Here is an 11,226-nt window from a genome sequence, read left to right as displayed (position 1 = left end):
CTCTAAGGCTGACAGAATCCTTCTGCCAGATGATTACCAAAATGTTGAAAAGCCCCCAAATTCTCATTATGTACTTTTACTGACCACAAAACCCCCAAATGTAGCAGCTACAGTCTGATCAGTTCCCAAATATCACTACTTTGGCAGTTTCTTGGTGTTCCTGCCACTATATATCATCCCAGCCTGGCAATCCTTGTGACAGATGGTTACCAAAATGTTGAAGAGCCCCCAAAGTCTCATTATTTACCTTTACTGACCACAAAACCACCAAATGTAGCAGCTACAGTCTGATAAGTTCCCAAATATCACTACTAGGTTTGTGTCTTGGTGTTTCTGCCACTATATCTCATCCCAGTGTGGGAATCCTTCTGCCATATGGTTAACCAAAATGATGAAAGACCCCCAAAGATTCATTATGTACCTTTAATGACCACAAAACCCCCAAGTTTAGCAGCTACAGTCTGATCATTTCCCAAATATCACTACTTTGGTAGTTTCTTAGTGTTTTTGCCACTATATCTCATCCCAGCATGGAAATCCTCCTGCCTTATGGTTACCAAAAATTTTACAGACCCCCAAAGATTTAATATGTACCTTTAATGACCACAAAACCCCCGAATATAGCAGCTACAGTCTGATCAGTTCCCAAATATCACTACTTTGGTAGTTTCTTGGTGATTCTGCCACTATATCTCATCCCAGCGCAGGAATCCTTCTGCCATATGGTTACCAAAATGTTTGAAGGCCCCCAAAAATTCATTATGTACATTTAACGACCACAACAATCCCAAACGTAGCAGCTACAGTCTGAACAGTTCCCAAATATCACTACTTTGGTAGTTTCTTGGTGTTTCTGCCACTATATCTCATCCCAGTGTGGGAATCCTTCTGCCAGAATCAAATGTTTACAGACCCCCAAAGATTCATTATGTACCTTTAATGACCACAAAACCTGCAAATGTAGCAGCTACAGTCTAATCAGTTCCCAAATATCACTACTTTGGTAGTTTCTTGGTGTTTCTGCCACTATATCTCATTCAGCATGGGAATTCTTCTGCCATATAATTATCAAAATTTTGGAAAGCACCCAAAGTCTCATTATGTCCCTTCACTGACCACAAAACCCCAAAAACTAGCAGCTACAGTCTGATCAGTTCCCAAATATCACTACTTTGATAGTTTCTTGGTGTTTCTGCCACTATATCTCATCCCAGTGTGGGAATCCTTCTGCCAGATGGTTACAAAAATGTTGAAAAGTCCCCAAAGTCTCATTATGTGCCTCTACTGACCACAAAACACCCAAATGTAGCAGCTACAGTCTGATCAGTTCCCAAATATCACTACCTTGGTAGTTTATTGGTGTTTCTGCCACTATATCTCATCCAGAATGGGGATTGTTCTGCCATATAATTACCAAAATGTTGAAAAGCATCCAAAGGCTCATTATGTACCTTTACTGACCACAAAAACCCCCAAATGGAGCAACTACAGTCTGATCAGTTCCCAAATATCACTGCTTTGGTAGTTTTTTGGTGTTTCTGCCACTAAACCAATGGTGGGCCGCTACCCTATACTACGCTACAGGGCCACTTAGCGTTAGCGTAGCAGCAAAAAGTGCCCACCCATTTTGAGTAGTGTTAGCTCGCTGTTAGCGCTGCTACACTGCGCTACGTTTCAGCGGCGCTAACAGCGCACCAATTTTTTGTTATTGTCAGCTGCCTGCTACAATCACTACGCTACGCTGGGCTACGGTACTTTTAGCGGAAAAAAAGGCCTTTTTTTCAGCTCAAAGCACTGTGGCACATTGCAGTGCGCGCTCTTTTGCACCCGGCGTGTTTAGTGCCTGCAGCTGCACTAACGCTCTGCTAACAGCTAAATTAGCTGCACACCCTTTGCGCGTAGCGTTAGCACAGAGAAGGCGCAATTCTGCTACCGCTATCACTGCAAAAATAACTTGGTCAACTGCTTGTAGTTGACATGCAGGATAATCAAGCCAAGCTGCCATTTTAACTCCACATGAATGCAGAAGTGCCTTTGTTGGCACAGTCACTGTGCAAGGTGCACAGTGACTGTCCATTGATGCTTGGGTTGAGTCAAACCTTGAGTAAGGCTGGTGTAACACCACAAGCTTCCTCAGAGTTGCCGCATGTCAACTGCTCACAGTTGACACAGTTTTTTTTGCAGTGTATGCCAAAATTAAGCGGAATTCTGCTACGCTAACGCTACGGTCAGCGTAGCTGGCCCACCATTGAATAAACTCATCCCAGCGTGGGAATCCTTCTGCCGTGTGGTTACCAAAATGTTTACAGGCCCCCAACAATTCATTATGTAACTTTAATGACCACAAAACACCCAAATGTAGCAGTTACAGTCTGATCAGTTCCCAAATATTACTACCTTGGTAGTTTCTTGGTGTTTCTGCCAGTATATCTCATCCCAGCATGAGAATTCTTCTGCCATATGGTTACCAAAATGCTAACAAGCCCCCAAATTTTCGTTATGTACCTTTATTGACCACAAAACCCCCCAATGTAATATCACAGAAGAATTCCCATGCTAGGACGAGATATAGTGGCAGAAACACCAAGAAACTACCAAAGTAGTGATATTTGCGAACTGATCAGACTGTAGCTGCTACATTTGGGGGTTTTGTGGTCAGTAAAGGTATAAAATGAAACTTTGGGGGTGTTTAAACATTCTGGTATGGCAGAAGGATTCCCATGCAGGGATGAGATATAGTGGCAGAAACACCAAGAAACTACCAAAGTAGTGATATTTGTGAACTGATCAGACTGTAGCTGCTACATTTTGGGGTTTTGTGGTCAGTAAAGGTACATAATGAGCCTTTGAGGGGTCTTCAACATTTTGGTAATTATATGGCAGAAGAATTACCATTCTGGATGAGATATAGTGGCAGAAACACCAAGAAACTACCAAAGTAGTGATATTTGGGAACTGATCAGACTGTAGCTGCTACATTCAAGGGTTTTGTGGTCATTAAAGGTACATAATGAATCTTTGGGGGCCTTTAAACGTTTTGGTAACCATCTGGCAGAAGGATTCCCACACTGGGATGAGATATAGTGGCAGAAACATCAAGAAACTACCAAAGTAGTGATATTTGGGAACTGATCAGACTGTTGCTGCTACATTTCAGGTTTTGTGGTCAGTAGAGGTAAATAATGAGACTTTGAGGGCTTATCAGCATTTTTGTACCCATCTGGCAGAAGGATTCCCACGCTGGCATGAGATATAGTGGCAGAAACACCAAGAAACTACCAAAGTAGTGATATTTGGGAACTGATCAGACTGTAGCTGCTACATTTGGGAATTTTGTGGTCAGTAGAGGTGCATAATGAGACTTTGGGGGCTTTTCAACATTTTGGAAACCATCTGGCAGAAGGATTCTCACGCTGGGATGAGATATTGTGGCAGAAACACCAAGAAACTACCAAAGTAGTGATATATGGCAACTGATCAGATTGTAGCTGCTGCATAGTGGATGTGACCCCAAACACAATATTTCTGTGTTTTATATGTAGAACAATTGTCTGACAAAATTTTATATGGAAATATTCCTCATTGATCTGTGGTTGATAACAAAAGTAGATAAAAAAAAGAACCTGACAAAAATATCCTAAACCATGATAAACTAATTTCAAAAAGGACTTCTATGCATGTAGCGCTTCAAGTATGATGTGCAATATCTTCAGGAAGTTCAACCAACCAAATTAACAATGTGTGCAGGAAGGTATCATGAGAGAGGTCATGGGTCAATGTTTTTCCTTTTTCGTAAAAAAAGTAGATTTGGAGACTTCTGATAACATCAACTGTTGAAGTAAAAAAAAAGAAAAAAAAAATTGAGACCCCTCAGCCACCCTGGATTAATCCTAAAACTTGCAATTTCTTTTTTTCACAAAGAATTGAATGGTGTATGTAGAAATTTATGAATGTTATCAGGCAAAAAAAAATCCTGTGGCCTGAAGCTAACACAGGGGGAAGGAGAGAGATTATAGAAGAGTTTTAAGGAGACATGGAACACAGACAAAGGTACCAAGAGGAATGAAAAAAATGATTAATATAAATTGATTAATATACCCTATATTGATCAATATACAACATCACAAATTCATCCATCTTGGTAGTGTAAAGTGCCTTTTGACAACTTCTTTTCAACCAGGCACCTAGATCTGAGCAGATACCAATTAAGAAATGAAAGAGAAGCAGAGAAGCACAGCGCAATTGGTGAATCCATTCACTCATGGTTTGTTTTTGCTGGAGATCTAAACAATAATTGTGAAATTGATTTCAACAGAATGGATAAAATTTTGAATACATCTTACTTTAAGAATCTATGGAAATCAGTGACCCAACATTCACATATTTAAAGAAAACTTCTGAGCCTTGGGCCCACTTCAAAATGCTAAAAAGCTTCACCAGTGAGCGTATGGCTTTTGTCGGCTGCAATTCCTGCATGAAACGGTCAACCAATCCCTGCAAATCCCAAATTCTAGCTGGTAAGTAATTTCGTATGGTGAGTCAAGTGGAGAAACCATAGAGAGAGGCAGTCTGCTTACCAACATTAATTCCCCGGCTTCACCACATAGCTTGAAGGACAATTCAAACTGACCCAGAGTATGACTGATTTCCTGAGAGAGACTAATTCCCTTGTGTACCAATTGTAACTCAAATTTTTGTTGTTGTACTTACATATCTCCAAAGATGAACCATAAACCGTGTGGCAAAATCCTGCTCTGGTTGATTTTATTTGAAAGCTTTTTTTCTTTTGAATATAACACTCTGTGAACTTGAGAATTGGCCTTGAAGGCATCTTGAATGCTGTGGGAAATTTGATCAGACGAGCCAAGAAGCAAGTTCAAGATCCAAATAAGGTTGACCATCATCAAGGTTGGATAATTGATTCAAGCCGCCAGGTTTGCCTGATTGAATGCATAGTACTGGGAATGGATTCATCAGATTAAATGCAAAACCAAGTTACTTGACAGAGACAATGAACCTCTTTGAAGAGAGGCTGCATTTCCCACTTGCCATTGACCTCATGCACTTCAAATATTGTTAAGTATTCCGTGTGGAATATCCTGTCAAGGTCACGGAATATCCGGTAAATACTGGGAATATCAGGTAATTTTTCTGGATCTGTGGTCGCTCTCTCATGTGATCTCTCACGCTCATCAGGAATTTCTCACATGCACCCTCAGCAGTCATGCAATGTATCTACTATTACAGAAAAACACTGCAAGAGATCTTCTGTTAGAAAAAGCAACTAATGTAACATGTCTTCAAGCACCATGGAATTTAGAGTATCTCTTCCTCACTTTCTTCCGCAAGTGAGTTGAAGAGTTTGGTATGGAATGGCAGAGAGGTGTGTACAGGTTGGACTGAATGGCTTCTGCTGAGGGGATGGTATGCTTCAGGGATGGGTTGGTCTCTAAACCAATGACCATCATCACTTACGTTGTTGGCGGTTAAATCACTGTCCTCGACTGATGAAGAACTTGCTTCAGACACTGATTGGTATTCTTGGGGTTGGTGAGAGATGTGTGAGGGTGTAAATGGGGGGGAGGGGGGGGGGGGGGTCAGCTGGAACCAGAGCTCCGGGAAAGTCGTGTATATTTTTGATTTACTCACCAGATTCTGATTCCATCACCTTGGTGGAGAGTGATTGAAAATTCTCCAGGGTCAGGTTTCCAGTCGGGAAAGCGGGGTTGGAGCCTTCCTCCTCGGCCTTTGGGAGTGAGGGGGGGGCCAAGGCGTCCTGCTTGAGGGCAGTCGGGATCTCTGGGTCAGCTTCTGAAAGCTCAGGAAGGGCCGGGTTGGTCTCTGGGTCTGCAGCGTTCTCCTTTGGGATGGCAGGCGCGGTCATGGGGTCTGAGGCGGCTTCATCGCCAGCCGTTGGGTCCTCCAGGCCAGCTTCTGGGAGCTGAGAGAGAGCCGGGGGGTCGGTGCTGTCGGAGGCGTCCTCCTCAGCCTTTGGGAGTGAGGGGGGGCACAAGGGGTCCTGCTCAACGGCGGTTGGGATCTCTGGGTCAGCTCCTGGAAGCTCAGAAAGGGCCAGGTTGGTCTCTGGGTCTGCAGTGTTCTCCTTTGGGATGGCAGGCGCGGTCACAGGGTCTGAGGCGGCTTCATCGCCGGCCGCTGGGTACTCCAGGCCAGCTTCTGGGAGCTGAGGGAGAGCCAGGGGGGTGGTGCCGTTGGAGGCATCCTCCTTGGCCTTTGGGAGTGAGGGGGGAGACGAGGCGTCCTGCTCAACAGCGGTTGGGAGTCGAAGAGGAGGGGCGATCTCAGGGAATGAGACGTTCTCAATCTTAGGGAGATAGAAGGGGCAGGCATTGGGCTTGTCAGTCCTGTGAGCATTTTTTGGCTCTGAAATGGAGCAACCGGCTAGGTTCAGGAAGAAGGAAGGTCAGCTGAGTGAAATATGTGACGCGCAAGCAACAAAAGGCACTAACCTAGCTTCCAATAATCCTGGCGAGTGTACGCTGGGACCCAAAACTCAAAGCTGGCTGATCCAAAATTGCACGTTGGGGGCGTTGACGGAAGGTGAGTCTCTGGTTGTTGGGCAAGTGGCGCAGGTTGTTGTGTGGCCTTAGGGGGGGGGGACTGAAGTTGCAATTTCTCCTCTTTGATGTCCTTGTCAAGCCATTGGAAGATATCATCAATGGCACGCAGCCCAAGTTCTTGATCAATGGGGGCCTGGTGATAATCGGTGTCCACATCCATGGGCACACAGGCTTTGTTGATGGTGTTGTCGCGGTCAGATTTGCAATGATGATTATCCTGAATGGATGAGGGGTCCTCATTTGTAGACTTGGTACAAGGCGTTTGTGATGGGCCTATCTGTTCTTTCTTTTTTGGCAATGGTGATGGTGTTGTAAATTGTAAGACCGAGTGCGGAATTGGGATGTTGCACACGTCCAACGGCGCATCAGAGTAGATGTCTGGGGCAATATTAGTCATACACAAGCTTGAGACAGCGTCCGGAATGGGCAAATTATTGTCGTCCAAAGGCGCATCCATGTAGATGGCCGGGGCAATATCAGGCATACCAGAGTTTGCATCGTCCAGCAATGGCTGTGAGAAATCAATTGTGGTTAAAATCTGCATGTCCTCGGGTTTCATGACAAGAGGGGCTGCGCCGGTGGGAATTCCACAGGACATGATGTCAATCCGAATTGGACTGGTTCTGCCGGAGTCTGGTCTGGACGTAAATGGGCCTGGTGATTGATCTTGAGGCCTGGATGGGGTTAAGGGTTCCGATTGACAGCGGTCCACGGGTATGTCTATGATTAAAACCTTTCTTGTGGTCAGCGCTTGCGTGTTTGGTGGTGGGTAAGGGGCAGTGGGAAATCCAATCTTACCGTTAGCCTGATGTGTGGTATTTGTTGTCCGTTTACCGGGTCCATCTTGAAAGACAAGTGGCATCCCTGGGCGCCAGATTTTCAGACTTTTGTTCACATTGGGCCGGGGTTGTTTAGCCGGTGTTTGCTTGCTTACCGGATCCGATGGGACTGCAACGCGGGGCTTTGTTGTTCTGGGAGCTGGGTGATTGGTGGGAGTTGTGTTTGAAGCCGGAACAACGGGAGACTTGGCTTTGCCTGGAGTCTTGACACCACTACTGGAGCGCGTTTGTGGGCCGCTGGTACTGCTCAACCCTGGCGTCCTCATGCCTTTGAGATTGTAACAACCCCTTGGTGTTTGCAAAGGTTTGGTTGGAATTGGTCCACCACCGCCGGTGCGCGTTCGCGGGACATTATTTGCTGCCTCATTGTCCCCGTCTTTGGATCCACTCTTGGGCAGGGAAGAAAGCTCAGAGCTCAAATCGGAGTCTGGTTCTAATGTTAATGGTATAATTTCAGCTAGTATTCCAAACTCATGGATCAGAAAACACGTACCGGCCTGCAAATGCTCTGTAGCAAACTTCGTAAGCTCATCAAGCTTCAGTTTTTGAGGGGGCTCAATCAGGCACTTGAGGCCTCCCAGGATCCTCTTTATTTGGGTAATAGACTTGCCTACAAGACGGGGGTCATAGGGAAAGTTGCCAGGGTTGGGTGACACTGTTCTCACATACATTGTAGCTGTTATCAGATGGAAATTCAGGGGTCTTGGGAAAAAAACATACCACTTTGCAAGTGTTGAGTTGCCAGCGCTCTGATTTCATCTATCCTGACCCTTTAGGGTATGTTGATTGTTCTATCTATTTGCTTGAGGAAATCAACAATTTGTTTGATGGTCATTCCAACAAGATGAGAGTTGTAGGGTGCAGCTTTCAAGGGGGACATGATGCAACAATGAAACTAAAAAAAATATGTGATGGTTGAGTTGTGATATGGGTTTGGGAGTGTTGTCAGTGTATTGCTGGGGAGTCAGGATGAGCGGTAAACCAGCTGGGCGTTAGACTCACCGCTATATAAGTCAGCCTCCGGTTTGGCCGGTGTAAGGTGCCATGACTAATGAAAATTTCGAATCACTACACGTTAGCCAATCAATTGGGTCTAAGGTCAGCAGTAGAGCAGCTCACTTACGTTTGTGTCAGCCCTAGGCAGTACTTGTCCAAATTCTGTCCAATATTTGTATGTGTGCAATCATGAGTGTCTTGACTCTTGAGAAGCTTGAGCATGACAAACAGATTAGCCGGGCATACAATTACAAACTGAAATATTCAGTTGAGATGGAGCAATGAAATTAGCAGTGTACATATTTATATGTATATGTATTGTGTGTGAAGTGAGATGGAGCGGTGCAAGCTGACGGTGCTTGTTGACACACTGAGAGATCCTGGCCGGGCATGTGTTCCAGCATAAATATATATGTAGAGTTTGGGTTAGATGTCCATCTAAACTCGTCAACAGCGCTAAAAGTTAGAACTCACGCAAGAAGGAAAGATAACATTTGCAACGGAGTAGATGCTTGGAACAACCCAAGCTTCTGCAAGCATGAAGTCAGTGGATGCCGGAAGTAAGTTCTCCTGCAGACATGAACATGAGAGTTCGGCATGAAAGCTTGCTTACTTACCAAACACAAACTGCTCTCCATGACCCCGAACTGCTCTCCATGACGGCCTGCAGCAGAGAAAGAGGAATGGCCAGGTAAGTGTCTCAGATATTTTTTCATCCACAAATAAAATTCCATCCACATAATCAGTAATGTTATCATCCCTCTATCCACACAGACCCCAAAAAATTACTAGTTCCAGATTTGAAGAAACACCTCAAGAATCACGGCATACTGTTTGATCCAAAAGTTTGACACAATAAATTGGTGGAAGCTTACAAGGAAAACAAAACGCTTTCCCTCCGGGGTAATCCCAGCACTGTCATCAAAGGCCGTGAAAAAAGAACATTCAAACCTGATGACAACCCACCGGGCAAGACATCTAAGTGTCCACGCAGAGGCCAGCCAGCAACTAGTTGAGTGGAATCTCCACCGGTCCTGCCGCCTCCCAAGCACGCAATCAAACAGCCTTGACCCCCAACAGAGCCTCAGGCAGAGGCATCTGCTGATAGTGATAGAATTCACAAATGGTATCGTAAGCGTATTCCAAGCAAAGATCATTCTTAAATGCCTTGAAGCTAATTGGTTTTCTTTCCTCCAGCTCCCCATAGGTTGAATATTGAGAGCCTCAAGCAAATACTTACCTACTACCAGGTTCCCATTGGCGATTTAAACAGTTGGGAAGGTCTTGTCCCACTCTACAAAGCACTCAAAGATTCTCATGAGGCTGGCAGGGCCACAACAGATCAACCTGCGGATGCAGGTGCTAGTTCTGGAGCGGGATCTTTAGAAACTGACAGTTTGCCTCAACCCAACCAGATACCACCCGTGGTCTCAAAGACCAACGCACAGCCCGGCACAATTGGCCTACCAGAATCCCACAAAACACAGCCACTGGCTGAATCCAGCTTGCCACCTGTGGTCTCAAACACCAACGCGCTGCCGGGCACAACTATCAATGGCCAACCAGATACCCAACAACGGACTGCGTCTAGCCTTCCCATAGACACGCCAAATGGTTTGCCTCGGCCCGATCATGTATCACCCGTGATCTTGCAGCCCAACACGCAGCCCCCCACAAATGCTAATGGCCAACCAGAACCCCATAGCGGCCCCTCTTGCCCCAAGCGATGGGCTGAATATAGCTTGCCTGAAGATGCGCCAAAGGTTTTGCCTCACGCTGATCCTGTACCAACTGTGGTCTTAAAGACCAACGCGCCGCCGGGCACAACTACCCTTGGCCACCCAGATACCCACCAGCGGACTGATTCTAGTCTGCCCAAAGATATGTCAAACGGTTTGCCTTGGCCCAGCCACGCATCACCCGTGATCTCGCAGACCAACTCACAGCCCGGCACAAATGTTAATGGCCAACCAGAAACCCATAGCGGCCCCCCTTGCCCAAAGCAACGGGCTGAATCCAGCTTAAACAACATACCTTTATTGGATCCTGCCCCACCGGTGGTTTCAAAGACAGACGCACAGTCGGGCACAACCTCACTCAGCGATCCGAATTCATCAAAGCGACAAGCTGAAGCTAGCTTCCCTGAAGGTGTGCCAAACAGTTTGTCTCAGCCACACCCACCCTCAAAGCTTCCGGTTGAATCTAGCCTCCCTGAGGATGAGTCAACCGGATTGCCTCAGCCACGTATACCCCCTCAGGTATGTAGCAATTTGCTTCAAATTACTCAGCCCTTGCAACATTGACTGATGAATGACATTGAAATCCTTATGCAGGACCCTGCTTATCCTTCCAAACGCCCGCGCAGCTATCCGACACCAACGTTAATTCCTATTCGCCAGCAACCTGCGTAGATTTTTGAGCAACAATTGGCTATCCTTGGTCACCCAAATGCTGGTGAGGTTCAGGATCCCACAATCCCCAAAACTGTGGATAATGGGGCAAATTAAAATGGAGTGTGCTTGAATGTTGTTCAAAATTATGTACCTCCTGAGACCGTGGATAACGGCACAAGCAGCAATAGAGTGTTCCTTGGCGCAGACTTAATTTGTCAGCCTGTAGGTAACTAACCGTGTCTGAGAGGGTTGTTACTATCAAGATGATGGTGTAAGATGCCAAGGATGGGCCAATGGGTTTGTGCTAAGACCTGTAAAAGGTTTCACTCTATCAGTAATCTTGACTGAGAGGCTTGCTCAATTAAGGCGCATCCAGATCAACACAGGGTGTTAATAGGCATCCAAGGAACAACTCAA

The 11,226-nt window shown here is 45.7% G+C and overlaps 2 protein-coding genes across 2 annotated transcripts; one reads left to right on the top strand and one right to left on the bottom strand.

Annotated features, from left to right (window-relative positions):
* Window positions 1–5,641: 5,641 nt before the first annotated feature.
* PtA15_7A391 (uncharacterized protein) lies at window positions 5,642–8,091 on the bottom strand (the record flags this gene model as incomplete). The annotated part of the gene is made up of 2 exons (XM_053170992.1): window positions 5,642–6,402; window positions 6,471–8,091. The coding sequence occupies 2 exons, from the start codon at window positions 8,089–8,091 to the stop codon at window positions 5,642–5,644; spliced, it is 2,382 nt and encodes a 793-aa protein (XP_053022218.1).
* Window positions 8,092–9,539: 1,448 nt separating this feature from the next.
* On the top strand, window positions 9,540–10,827 carry PtA15_7A390 (uncharacterized protein; the record flags this gene model as incomplete). The annotated part of the gene is made up of 3 exons (XM_053170991.1): window positions 9,540–9,547; window positions 9,624–10,674; window positions 10,750–10,827. 3 exons carry the CDS (start codon window positions 9,540–9,542, stop codon window positions 10,825–10,827), a joined length of 1,137 nt encoding a protein of 378 aa, XP_053022217.1.
* Window positions 10,828–11,226: the final 399 nt, after the last annotated feature.

Source organism: Puccinia triticina, chromosome 7A (assembly GCF_026914185.1).
Source record: "Puccinia triticina chromosome 7A, complete sequence".
Classification (NCBI taxonomy): domain Eukaryota; kingdom Fungi; phylum Basidiomycota; class Pucciniomycetes; order Pucciniales; family Pucciniaceae; genus Puccinia; species Puccinia triticina.
This window is presented reverse-complemented; position numbering and strand designations above follow the sequence as displayed.